Source organism: Asparagus officinalis, chromosome 4, assembly GCF_001876935.1.
Source record: "Asparagus officinalis chromosome 4, Aspof.V1, whole genome shotgun sequence".
Lineage (NCBI taxonomy): Eukaryota > Viridiplantae > Streptophyta > Magnoliopsida > Asparagales > Asparagaceae > Asparagus > Asparagus officinalis.
In genome coordinates this window covers 138347838-138361979 of record NC_033797.1, presented here as the reverse complement: position 1 = coordinate 138361979, position 14142 = coordinate 138347838, and the positions used below count along the sequence as shown (strand labels likewise).

Below are 14142 nucleotides of genomic sequence, written 5' to 3'. Positions count from 1 at the left end.
AAAATAACGTATTAGAAATGCTTCCTTCATAAGTTGGAGGAATTTTTTTTATTTTGTAAATCACACATGAAATTTTTTTAAGGAAAATATGATACCTGTTGTTGTTGATGCATGTATGGGCTAGAGTGTAGAACAGAAAGGAACTCGCTGACAGCTCCAACCCACCTGCCAGTACACAAACAATCTGTATAATAGAGATGCAAATAACAACTATTTGACAGGTTTCTTCTCACAGTCTCACCCAGTTCATCTATCTATTATGCCATTTTAGTTAGTATACAATGTGATGCGGTATAAAAGGTGTTTTCCTGTTGCAGGTTCTAAATTTTGTATGTATGCATGGTCCAGCATTGCCCTAAATCCCCAAACTTGAAACTTTGTTCATAACTTCATCTAAACTTTTATCTCCTGAATGCATTGAATGTACCAACAAATTGGTGGAATTTGATAAACAACATTCAGAACTTTCTTTTCCTTTACTTTTTCTAATGAGAAAATGAAGAAGGAAAGCTTTCTGACACAAACATTGTCTTGTCATTTGTAGCTTTCCTGTTGTTGAACTTCGATATTTTACATAAAGGTAGAAAGATTCATATGAAAAACAGAAACATATAAAAGATAGATAAATTCATATGAAGAATAGACACATATTGCATAAAGATGGAAATGATTATATTAAAGGTAGAAGGAAAAATATGAAAACTAATAGAGTGGTTCAAAAAAAAAAAAGATGGATGTAAATGGAGTTGGATGAAAACTTTAAGAGGGCAGTGAGGTATTTTAAGCTTGGGTGGTCAAAGCGGGGGAAATCACATATTGGAAAATTTCTAGGAGGGTGGCGGCATTTTTTCCTTAAGCTTCTGCGATCAAAGCAAATATTTAGACATTTCCCCATTGCTCAGAAAATAATAAGATTTGCTATAAGAGTTTGTGTTACCCATCTTTGTGGCATAATATTTTATAACAAAAGTTATGATGTCATAACAGATAAGGACGACCGAGGTATAATGGCTGGAGAAGGCAAGATGGACATTGACGTACCATAAACTGCGTGCAGTAAGCCCTTCGAAAAATGCAAGATGGCCTCCATGCGGTACGGTTGCCAAAACAATATTCTTGTTCACCCTAAGGAAAAAGGGCAATATGGTAAACTAAATAGCTGTAGAAGAAAACATCATTTGGAAATGGCTAATTAGCACTTAAATACCTTTGGTTCCCTACTTTGCACTCGTATGATCCACTTGTTTTTTGATAGCACTTACATATCTGGGGACTAGCTTCTCTGACGAAGAAGTGGTGGTGCAATCCGACGTTCATCTCACTGGAACGACCGTTGAAACTCTGATTATCGAGTTTGATCAAGCCAAGTACGAGGAGGCCATCTCCTCCGGATCCCTTAGCCCCAAGGCTATGCGTAAGATCCACACAGTTTTCGAGGAGACTAAACCTCCAGTTATAGCCAAATCATCTAAAGACTATCTCCCATGGGGGTTGCACTGTTCATACAGCCCCTCCCTAAAGGAGAAGGCTCGACTTCGGCACAACTCCAAAGCCGATCCTCCAATCAACGCGAACTCTCCAACCAAAACAAAAAAATAAAAAAAACACCTCCAACACCCCTGGAGAAAATTCTCACGTGACAGTGACCTGCTGATTTTATAACTTTTGACACTTTTCTGTTATATTCACTAATAACCTATGTTAATTGTATTTTTCAACTTACCCCAATTCTATTTTAAATAATTGGGATAGCTTTGGCAGTAAAGTTTACAAAAAGAAAGGGTCAAAAATATCTAAAACTAGCATGTATATCTCACATGGGAATTTTTGGAGGAATATTCTCACGTTTACATACAGCAAAGTATCAAAGTGCAGATTTAAAAACTTCAAGGTATATAAATGCCATCAAACACAAGTGACGGTATATAAGAGCAAAGCAGGGGAAACTAACAAGGTATGTCTGTGCTAATTTGCCTTTAAACAAGGAAACAAGGGAACAGCTATACTTGCACTCATCCCAAGGAATCGCCTCTCTTGTACAAACTGGATCATCCAAAGCACTAATGCAGAGGAGAGGAATAGATACACCCTTCAAATAATTAGCAGAAGTGGCGAAGCGATAATATGCATCCGCAGTCTGAGCAAAAAATAAATGTTACTTAGTTGGGAGCAATTAAGAAGGATATGATAATGGTTAATTTAACGGAGGAGATGACCCATAATAAAACGGAATGAGAGAATAGGACAAAGAGAGAGAGAGATGCACACACACACACCTGCACCCACACACACACCCACCCACAGGCGCGCGCACACACATATATATACATAGAGACGTAGAGAGAGAAAGAGATGAGAGTTAGTATATACCTCGAACTTTCCAATAATACAAGTGGCATGGTTATCAAATTCCCTAACGGAGCGTGACTGCGAAGGCCACAAAAAGAAAAGGTAGAACAACCGTAAGAAGAGCATTGGAAAGAAATACAGCCTTGCTAGGTCAAAAAAAGAAAAGTGATTGTGCGCCACGTTTTTATGAATTTCTGTGATGAAGCCATAGTCACAAATATAATAGAAACCAACTAGCAAGAAAGGCCATGTTTGGATTTGAAATTGAGTTTTCTTATTTTTGTTTTCAATATTTAAGTACTCTGAAATATCAAAATTATGTTTGATGATCACTCAAAGTTTAGAAAGTTGCAGCATCTAACCTCAAAATTTAAGCATAGTACAGCCCATAATACTCCAGCATGTTCTTTTCCTAAATATCCTTCTTCTCCTCATATGTAAGTGTTTATGTCAGGTACCACTTGCTTTTTTTAACATAATATATCTAAAGCGTTTTTTCAACATTAAACCCATCCAGCAGCGCGCACACTACTTTCCACACACGCACACACTCCTTTCCACACACACATGCTACTTCCCATGTGAAAAAGGATGCACCAAATACTTCCTCACATAGAAAGCAAGAAATAAATGGTTGTCGCGAACTGAAACCTCTCTACTTCTAGCACTTTGAACATCAAGCCAGTAGCACTTGTCCCCAAAACCCAAGGCCAGAAACTGACAAACTGGTAGGCAAACAATTAATCAAAGCACTTCATCACCCATTAGTGCCAGTAATGCAATATCTTAGACTTGGCATTCTCGGATATGTTCATAAGTGTAAACTAAGTAAAAATGGACTCATGAAATGTAAATTAAGTAAAAATGGCCTCGTGAAATTATAATGAAAGCATGCCTCCGCAAGGGTAACTATTTGGTGATCCAACAATATGTTTTCATAATTAAAGCCATTTATTAAATGAAGCAACCAACATCCAAAAGCTCCTAAAAGAAAACAGAAAAGAAAAGGAAGCATACACTAAGGATACCATCCCAGTTTCCAAGCCGACTATAAACAGCCTGATGCCTGCAACAAGAGGAAAATAAAATAAAAAATAGGGTACATACTTATCATTTAAAACAAATAATGCTAATAATGGTAATTTCTTTAAAAGAAAATTCAGTGGTTTTGTAAATTTCTTAATAGAGTTCACAACAACTTCTTCACCAGGTGTAAGATTAATAGGAACATACAGTTGAGCGTAACCTTTAAGCCCGGTAGCAAGAGTTCTGTTATACAACCTCTGGATAAACTTGCGATTAATAAACCTGTCGCAGACCTAAACATGTGCATGAAAGATTAATATATATTCAGAATAATTTTTTTGATTTTTTAAGGCAAGATATTTAAGTCTTTAGCATGTAAGTTTTAAGCAATCATCTAACTTTGAGATAAATGCTGCTTAAAGGTCTGACTTACTATTTGAAAGTACCTGAAAGACTTTCATACCATGATGTAACATTAGTTTTGAGATCACAAATCCACAAGGAGAGAATAAATATAAATCATGGCCCAAATTAATTAGATAAGCACAAGTTTTAGGTAAAACATGAGCAAACTGACCAAAAGATCCCATGGAGAACAAATAGCTGATGCCCCAGCAAGAGGAGTGTTTTCCCCTTCTTCTCCAAGGTACTTAACCTGAATCCAGTACCAGCAGTGTTTGAAAATTAAAACAGAACTTGAAATGTTAGATACTTTTAGGAATCAGATTGGTTCTCCACTACAGAAAGATCTGACATCAGCATAAAATTTTAGAGATAAACTGTGTAAATCTTAACACGTCATTGAAAATAGAGGCAGTAATCAGCTTATGTAAAAAATTTCCCAGCTATAAATACAGAAATTTAAGACATTCTAAGTTTAATGCAATGTATACAGGCAAGAGGTCCCTAACTTTAGAGTTTTGGTGAGTTTGGTGTAATGGTTAGAGGGACTAAATTTAAGATGGTATCAAAACAACTAAAGTCCCAATGACCTGGAATTTAAAGCGGGTTTTCTAAAACTATAATCCTCAATCCTCACCATAAAAAAAGGGTCAACCTGCTGAGGCGTTGTTAGAATTAATATAAAACTATAATCCTCAATCATCATCATAACATTTGAGTTTTGATCTAATGGTTAGAAGAACTGAAGAATTACAGTAAACAGGAAGGAACCAGCAGACAGACTGGCGGTCGACCGTCGCGGTCGCACCGCAACGGTGCACACAAACCTACTGGGATTCGGACGGTGAGGCGGTCGACCGACGTGGTCGATCGTGGAGACTGTTATGGATTTCTCTTCGGTTTTGGTGGCTAGTTCGGTCGACCGCATTCGCGCGTGACCGCGAGACCTGCGGGTCTGACCGCGCGAAGCGGTATAACAGGGTTCAGTTTTCAGACCCGCTTCGTTTTGGGTTTGTATAAATACCCTTTGGGTGTTTTTTAGGGTTAAGAGCAAGGACGAATTTGAGCAGATTGAGAGAGTTTTCTTTGGGCTTCTATTCTAGGAGCAATTGGAGAGATTGAGAGTTGATTGTTGAGGGTTTATGAGAGATTTGTAACCCTAGTTTGTTCCTCTTGATTTCTAATAGTGAAAACTCCCCCCTCCTTGCCCCGTGGACGTAGGCATCTCGCCGAACCACGTAAAAACTGGTGTTTGATTGTTTGTGCTATTGATTTTGGTTGGTTCTTTATCTTTCTCGGCAATTGGTTTGGTTTCTCGAGGCACACCAATTGGTATCAGAGCTCCGGGCAACGCTTGGGCTTTTTGGAGGTGTAGATCAGTTGGAAAGTTCATCTAGAGCTTCGATTGGTGATAAAGATCGGATCTTTGTGGTACAGTTTCTATCTTTTTTTCAAGTTGGATCTATTTCCTATTTGTTCCGCAATAGTTTTGGTGCTTTGAGATATATGGCTGAAAAAGATAAAAGTGGGGAGGATTCTTCTAGTGGGAAGGCCGTCCAAAGTTTGAATATACATTCTATGAAAATAGATGTGGAAAAGTTCAACGGCACAAATAATTTTGGACTCTGGAGATGCGAAGTCATGAATGCGCTAAATGCGCAAAATCTGGAAGATATGTTGGAGTTGGACGGGAAACCGGCTGACATTGATGAAAATGTTTGGAATAAAATGAATAGAACGGTGTGTGGTGTGATTAGGTCTTGCCTTACCCAAGATCTAAAATATGATGTGATGAATAAAACTTCGGCAAAGAAGATTTGGGAGGTCCTAAGGGGTAAATATTTGACGAAGAACGTCAAAAATTATTTGCATTTGAAGAGGAGGCTTTATCGCTTCCAATTGAAGAAGGGGACATCCATTAGTGATCACATGAACCACTACACGAAGCTACTTATAGATTTGATGAACGTAGATGTCATTGTTGAAGATGAGGATAAAGCATTGTTGTTATTGAGTTCCTTGCCCGACGAGGAATATGAGACATTCGTCCTTTCTCTTATTAATGGGAAGGCATCTCTTTCGTATAGTGAGGTCACCGCAGCCCTTATGAACTATCAACTTCGAAAAAAGGACAAGGAGACTTTCATTGAGCCGGTTGCGGGGGCATTGGTTGCAAGAGCTAGAAGTCCAAACCGTGGTAGGAGGTCATAGTCTAGAGGGGGCATCCTACAGTTGGTAGGAATCAGTGTGCCTTTTGTAGAGAGGATGGACATTGAAAAGCCGAATGCCCAAAATTACAAGCCGTGAAGAATAAGGGGAAAGCTGTTCAAGCTTCAGAGGTGAATGTTGCCAAGGCTAGTGGTGACGTTTCAGATTCAGATTCAGATTCTTCGGGCTATTCATGCCCAGCTCTTCTGTCAGTTGGTGTTGCCGACTCCACCGAATGGATGTTAGATTTAGGTGCTACTTACCACATATGTCCTAGGAGGGATTGATTCTCTATCTTTCAGGAGTTGGAAAAAGGGGATGCTGTTCTTATGGGTAATGATCACAGATGCCCTATTGGTGATATTAATACCATTTGTATTCAGACAAGTGACGGGATGGTTCGGGAGTTGGTTGATGTAAGGTTTGTTCCTCAACTGAGGAAGAACATCATTTCACTTGGGGTATTGGAGGCAGCAGGCTATAGGGTGATCTTGACGGATTCTCGCTTGAAGGTCACATCGGGGTCCATGATTATGATGAAGGGCGTCAGGAGGAGTAACTTGTATTATCTGCTCGGGAGCACGGTGATTAATAGAACGCTGACGACTTCTTTGGCTAGACTGTGGTATTGTTTGGTGCTGGGATATATTATTGGTTATGCCGTGCATAGATTGTTGAGGAGTGCTATGACCTGTGGCTGTAGATTGAAGTCTTGTGAGCACATTGGGATGAGCGAGGAGACCGAGGTGGAGTTCAGCACTTCTATCCACCGATAGAGGGGTCTTATTGGAGGTGTTCAGTCAGGCATTGGGGGGCCTTCCATGTATGCATCAGTGGAAGATAATCGTTATTTTGTTTCCTATGTTGGGGATTATACTAGGTATATTTGGTTTACAACCAAGTCCCGTTGGTATAAAGCCCTAGTAGTCCGCAACAGTTGGAGGAGGTGTATGGACAGAAAGGTTACCAGTCGTACTTGTTCTAGTAAGGATCCTTTCTTGTATTGGTGCCGAGCTCATGGTAGTTGGAGACACTTCAGAGGAGAGGAGACAATGGGGCGACGTAATGAGATGACGGATTTAGTGGGCCGTTCTTTTCTGGAGGAGGATCGGCATTGGTTGTCGAGCAGTGGATTTGATATTCAGGATTTGACATTGGACCATCTTATGAGGTTGCCGACTGCTGCTTGTAGAGTTGTTAGATCTGATGGAGCTGCTTCAGTTTTTGGTCGGCGTCGGATATTTGGCTACCCAGCACTTGGTCACATCGTTGATGTGAGATTGGATCCGATTATGCATTTGGGATTCAGAGGCTCTTTTGGCTATCAATTGGGAGCTTTTGAATTTGGTCTAAGCAGGTTTGTCACTTTGGACTCTCGGTAGGTGGAGAGTATTGATCAGGTCAGTGGGATATCGCAGCAGGTGAAGGGTGATGCTACTCCATAATGGGTGGAGCTTACTCCACATACTCCAGGTCATTCTACATTAGTTGGGATTCCAGCTGAGGTGACACAGCGTGGGAGTCATTTGTCTATGGGTGTAGATGATGAGGTGATTGATTTTGATGTAGCTGGTGGATATGTTTTGGATACGGCCATTGTTTCATCTCAGGTGGAGATGTTGAACTGTTTTCAGATTGGGGTCATTGATGATGCTATCAGCCGCAGATTGGATTGAGGGTCTTTAGAGGCCATTGGGTGAACTACGTGAAGGCTTGATTCCTTGGACAAGAGGATACGTAGGCAGTCTTTATGATGCAGCCGTTTTGGTGAGCGACATCGACATTTGGGGTGAGTGTTTGCACTCCCATTTGGGTCTTAGCAAATGAGGCATTTGGTGTAGTCGGTGTAGGCTCAGTTAATTGGTGAGTAGACACAGTTGTTTTGGGGTTGAGTGTTCGCACTCCCGTTTGGGTCTCGATGTGTTGTAGATGGGGTCTGTTGTCATGAGTCCGTTGAAGGCTGTTCTGGGATTGAGGGCGGTCGACCGCGATGGATCGCGATCGACCCCCACGGTCGACCGCCGCATCGGTTTCGGGTCTGGTTCTGTTTCCAGACCCGTTTCGTTTGGGATTTGTATAAATACCTAGAGGGTGTTTCTAGGGTTTTAGAGCAGGAGATTTGAGCTGTTGAAAGAGGTTTTCTTTGGGCTTCTATTCTAGGAGCAATTGGAGAGATTGAGAGTTGATTGTTGAGGTTTTGGTGAGAGATTGTAACCCTAGTTTGTTCCTCTTGATTTCTAATAGTGAAAACTCCCCCCCTCCTTGCCCCGTGGACGTAGGCATCTCGCCGAACCACGTAAAAACTGGTGTTTGATTGTTTGTGCTATTGATTTTGGTTGGTTCTTTATCTTTCTCGGCAATTGGTTTGGTTTCTCGAGGCACAACCAGAACTAAATTAATAAATTTAAGAGTTGTCTATATGACAATATGAGCACCTAACAGGAAGACTAAATTGGTCTTGGATAATTTACTGACAACCCTACGCTAATCAAACCTGCTAACAGTAAAAATTGCTAGGTGTCCCCTAAATGCAACGCCAGGCCAAATGCATCCTGTATCACTAGATCTCTTTGTCTAAAGGACATAATACTTAAATTAACAACCATCACCAAAACCTTTTGTATAATATTAAAATTATGAAATGAAAGGCCTGCCAATCTAGAGTTCAGACTATTCTGCATCAAACTGAAAACAGAAAAAGAGAAAATTGGTTTGATGTGTACCAACACGTTTGCTCCGATGCTTGTCCCGATGGCAAAAAGAGGAGACTTGGGGTACTCTTGATGAAGATAGTTAAAAACTTCACGCACATCATTTGTCCATCCGGCGTTATAAAACCAATCAGACTGGCCAAGATGATAAGGAAAATCTTAAAGATTACATACTATTTTAAAAATGAATATATTACACTACTTACTACTCATTCAAATTTTTCAAAAAATTCAAACTTCAACACAAAAGCCAGTCACCCCGGCTAGAATGGTGGTTAACAGTGTGACTTAAAGATGCAATTATAAAGATGATTAGAAGTGTGTACCATATGACAATGCAATTAAACTAAGTTCTCATTTTGCTGTTTAGGCTTTTACTATGCCTCATTGATGAATACATTTGTCTGACAGCAATTTTATCACCTTTACTCTTCTTCTTGATTCTAAGAGAGTCTAGCAGAACTCTAATGGATGCTCCTCCACTGATCGAGTCTAAACTTCACAATATATAGTGTAGTATTTGCGCTAGTGCAGCTGAAATACTCAATTTTGTTGAAAGTACTGTCTACTCTTAACAGTTTCTTGAACCAGATCACCAAAAGAGAGGGTACACGCCAGGTTGCATGTAATCATCTTATTTTGGCCAAGGACATGATTCGAAATAAAATATGCTCCATATCTGACCCATTTTGAATAGAATGAGGATGAGTATGACTTCCTTTCTCTAACTAAAAAGAAATAATCTGATGTAAATATTCTCCAAAGACACAATTTATTGTTTTATCTCTACAATAAATTTGATCCAAGTGACTAGATCTCGTCTCAAAACATTAGCTCACAAAATGAAGCAAACAAAAGTCTTCTCCCATATTTACATATGAACCAAGTGTCACAATTGTAGAAAATTCCATTAAGTTGTCTTCCATGAGTGAATTAGACATGCAGGTAACTTTAAACCACAAATGAACATTATCATCACTTAAAGTAAAATTAACTTACAGTTATTGAGACGCCACCCAGACCCCGATGGTTACAAACAACAACGTTCCAACCCCGGTTTGCGATACTATGAACTAGATGCTTCATGTACTGCATTGTCCATCAGGTGGAAAAGAATAAGCAACCACGAATGTAATCTTACAAAACTTTATCCTATCCACAAACACTATTTGGTAAAGGACACTTCACTAAACAAATAGCAACCCTTTTTTTATACAGAATAAAAAAGCACTTGATAATGAACTAAATTATCAGCTGCTAAACATGTTCATATACAAGGGTGGAGTCTTTGATATGACGTTTTTGTACATTTTATTTGTAAGAAGTTCAGAAAATACACCACTACTACAATGGGATAGTCACTCCAGAACTAAAAGATATATGACTATCGCATATGAAAACTGACGCTTTGTTTTCTATTAATCATAAATTACCTTTGAGGTAAACACCTAAGTGTTAGGAATCTTGACCCCAAGATTAGTTTATTTTGATGATAACAAATATTATATGTTGTGTGTATTATGTGCTAACATTTGTTTTGCAATATCAGAGCTATATCAACAATTATATTCAAAGAGATACTCAAGACATAGATGAGTTCAAGGCAAAATGAAGCAAAGAAGAAGATATACTTTATTGTCAAAATGTAATTTTATATTTTCTTTGCATAGAAATTTGTACAAGCCTTGATCACTCACACACATGCACACACATAGTGTTAGAACACACTAACACATGCTTAGTATGTTGGTTAACAATAGAAATCCCCTATGTTAGTCATTAGAGTTTATAGATATTGAGTGAGTCTTAAAACATTTTATTTATACCCCTTATCAATTAGAATCTGGAAAACTTAAAAGATTAAAGTTGTAGGTCTCTTCAAGAGCTTTCCAACAAATCTTAAATCACCTCATTCCGATATCGGATGAGAAAGTTACAGTCAAAATACTAAAAAGAATATTCCAGAATCTGTGAGTTTACAGTGTAGTCGACTACTATGCCTTGTAGTCGACTACTAAGTAATTTTCTGACTTCATAGAGTCTGTTTAGACTCAGTGTAGTCGACTATTATGACTTGTAGTCGACTACAGATGCAGTTTTTTTAGATTTTAGGTTTTGAATAAGTGACTGTTTATAGCCGTTTTGTGTACGTTTTTAGGGGTTGAAAACTTGTCTTTTCAAGGGCTATAAATAGGTTATAAGTTCAGAAATTTGTACAACTAATTCATACACATAAGATCAAACATTTGTGCATATTCACTCTCTAGTTTTCCAGATTTTCATGCTAAGTATTTAGAAAAAGAGAATTTCTGATATTGCCTTGGTTTCAATCATTCTTAGAGATTGTATAGGCAATATTAAGAGAGTTAAAAGAATCCTAAGCTACTGCTGCACTTCACTACATATTCAAGGCTTATAGGATCAATTGTGTTCTTGCTTCAAAAAGGATTTCTCTCGGGTTTGAGAGGGTTGCTCTCTTGGTTTAGAGATTGGGTGGCAATTGGCATGGTCTTGTCAATTGGGTTTGTAATTTGCATGGTCTTACAAATTGGTCAGGTTTGTTTTTGATTTTGTAAGGTTTCAAAATTATAGTGGAAACTCTCAAGCAGAATTTGCTTGGGGACTGGATGTACACCAGGGAGGTGGAACCAGTATACATACTTGTGTTTGTGATGTTCATTTTCTGAGATTGTCATTCTTTATTTGCAATTTATAATCTACTTTGCAAACTCACCCTCTAGTGTTTAAGTGTAAAGCTTCCGCAGATTTTTATAAGAGCGCATTCTATTCTTAAGGGTTACGATCCTATACTTGGTATACATAAACAAAATCAAACCCTACACTAAGTGCTCACAATACTGTTTCATCAAGATAGAAAGGAAGACATGACACTGATCTCAGCTGGATGAACTTCCCTACTCTTCTACAGCATCAATCTACTAATTAAAAGAAAATAGAAGCGGGGGAAGATAAATATAAAAGTAATAACTTACTGAAGCAGAAGAATCACTGGTAAGTCCAGGAATCGCAATTACAAGGGGTGTTGAATCATCTTTAGAAATTACCCCGCCAGAATCATAAGAGCCACCTGCAGCTGCAAAGTGTACAAAAGCACAAGCAATAAGAAACTATCTGCAATCACCATAAAACAGAATGCAAATAATGCAGCTATGGTTGCTTCTCTTTTTTAATGTAGCAACAAAAATCGCAAACTAAACATAAAGAACTGATGCAATTTGGCATAGTTATCTACTTCAGCTTGATATCTAGAGGAACTACATCTTTATCTCATGCCATTACGAAACTTGTGTTTGAAGTTTACCATCAGAAGCGAGCAACCAGTCCAAAGCAATAGTTCCCCCATCATGCAAAGTGTATAACTGCCTGAGTTTGCAACAGATAACTCCGTATGAATAGAAAATCCAGCATATCGAAATACATTCGTAAGTAATCAAAGAATATCATTACCCATACGTGAGACATGCATTTTCATTCAGTTTTAAACAATCATTTATTGGTAGAGTGTGGAAAAACAAGAAATCGTTGGCCCAAAATATAAGGTCATGGAAATGGCTCCCAAGCACTGGGAATAAAAAGAAGGTTGGAATTTTAATCCTGCAGCAGTTGTTTTGTCTTTCATACGAGGTGAATATCCTAGCTTTAAAAAGATGTAGGATGAAAACTTAACAACTTTTATAGCTTCACTAAAAGTGGCAGGTTCCATATAAAAGGAGTAAAGCAGCTTTGATACGATTAATAATCATATCCTGATTGTCATTGAAGTACACAGATGATAAAGTATAAAGTACAAATAACCTGGTCAAAAAAATTGGGATATTTGATAGAAGAATCCCTAATTGGTGATTGAAATTTTAAAAGTAGGTACACTGCTTGGGCTAAAATTTAAAGATGCTTTGCTCTAGATATTGCCCCAGCAAATGGGTCCCAAAGCCTCCCATTGCAAAAAAGTTGAGGCCATTTGGTAGCTTGCAACTCGATGGTTGCAACTTGCAACTACAATTGTATGCAGTCAGGTCAATTTTTTTTCCCAATTGAAAGTGTTTTGTTGCAACTTGCAAATCACTAGTTCCAGCTGCAACATGTTAGAATATAAAAATATAACCATCAATCCTCTTCATAAGTTTTAGAGTTTTGGTATAATGATTAGAATGACTTTAATATGATCCCAGAGCAACCATGTTAAAATCACAACGGCCAAGAATTCAAAGCTGATTTTCTAAATACTAGGTTTCAGCCAATGAAAAAGATGCTCAACTTGCAAGCATGTTAGAATATAAAATTTTAGAATATAAAAATATAACCATCAATCCTCACCATAACTTGTAATGTTTAGAAGAACTTTAACACAACCGCGGTTGCAATGTGTGGGTTCCATAAAAAATGACAAGTCACACAAATATTGACTACAAGTCACATTAGCAAAACTGTTGTAACCCCTCTTAAGTTGCAACTACTGCGGTTAAAACCAACCCCCATATAAAAAATTAAAAACTCCTAGAAACATATAAAAATTCAAAGAACTTTTCACAAAAACATGAAACATTTTTTTAAAAATTTTAAAAAATATAGAAATTGTACAACAAATCCAAAAATAAAAAAAATAAAAAACTTTCAAAATTTTAAAAATTCAAAAGATGTTCCAATTTTTATCATACATTTTTTTTTACAAACAGTAACTTAAAAATACAGAAAATGTAACGTTTCAAAATGATTTCAAAACCCTATAACAACACTTACTAACTATACCTTCTGTAGCAAAGGGAGGGAGCCCTCCCAAAATAGTTCAAGAACGCTGTCTGCAAATGAGGGCTCGCAAGCCACTGCGTCGGCAAATACCTTCACGAACCATAAAATCACCAATCATATCTTAAAATTAGTCCCCCAAATTATTGAAATTTCTATTAGGACCCCCAGGCCCCAGCCGTCGTAAAATTTTCCCTCAAAAACTTACGAGGATCAGGGGATCTAATAGCAATTTCAGTAATGTAGGGGACCAATAACGAAAAAAACCACCAAAAAAAAAAACTAATCAAGGTCCAAACTTTACCTCCCGTGAAGAATCCGACACTTGGAGACGACACCCTCGTAGATTTCGGACTTCGGATCAAATGCGAGCTCCACCCGATCTCCCCTAAATCCTCGGGCAGCGTCTCTAACAAAATGAACCTCGAGGAAGTTGTAGACGAAAATTAGGGCAAGGATCAGCAGAGCTAAAACGTACTGGTACGTCTCGATCAGCGAGAGGGCTCTGAGGAGGAGAACGGGGAGCGTGAGATCGGCGTCGGCGATCGCGCACGCCATTGATGAAGACCGAGAGAAGCTCGGAAGAAACCTAGGGTTTATGGACGAAGATGGTGTTGATGTCGTGATTGAGATTTTATAAAGAAAGCGAGAGGATTCGTCACTGCAGGTCAGAGCAGGAATT

General features: G+C 38.4%; 1 protein-coding gene across 2 annotated transcripts in view; it reads right to left on the bottom strand.

Moving 5' to 3' along the window:
- LOC109839519 (phospholipase ABHD3-like) overlaps nt 1–14114 on the bottom strand; it is a 15490-nt gene extending 1376 nt beyond the window's left edge. The window contains exons 1-13 of one of the 2 annotated variants that reach the window (XM_020407982.1): nt 13765–14114; nt 13464–13553; nt 12019–12080; nt 11690–11790; nt 9696–9785; nt 8709–8831; nt 3953–4030; nt 3583–3668; nt 3367–3415; nt 2371–2427; nt 1952–2137; nt 1042–1125; nt 96–165 (exon numbers count right to left, since the gene is read on the bottom strand). In XM_020407982.1, the coding sequence (XP_020263571.1) occupies nt 121–165; nt 1042–1125; nt 1952–2137; nt 2371–2427; nt 3367–3415; nt 3583–3668; nt 3953–4030; nt 8709–8831; nt 9696–9785; nt 11690–11790; nt 12019–12080; nt 13464–13553; nt 13765–14018 (1305 nt within the window). In that variant the 5' untranslated portion in view covers nt 14019–14114 and the 3' untranslated portion in view covers nt 96–120. The remainder of the gene's footprint in view (nt 1–95; nt 166–1041; nt 1126–1951; nt 2138–2370; nt 2428–3366; nt 3416–3582; nt 3669–3952; nt 4031–8708; nt 8832–9695; nt 9786–11689; nt 11791–12018; nt 12081–13463; nt 13554–13764) is intronic. The other variant, XM_020407981.1, reaches the window with a different exon arrangement.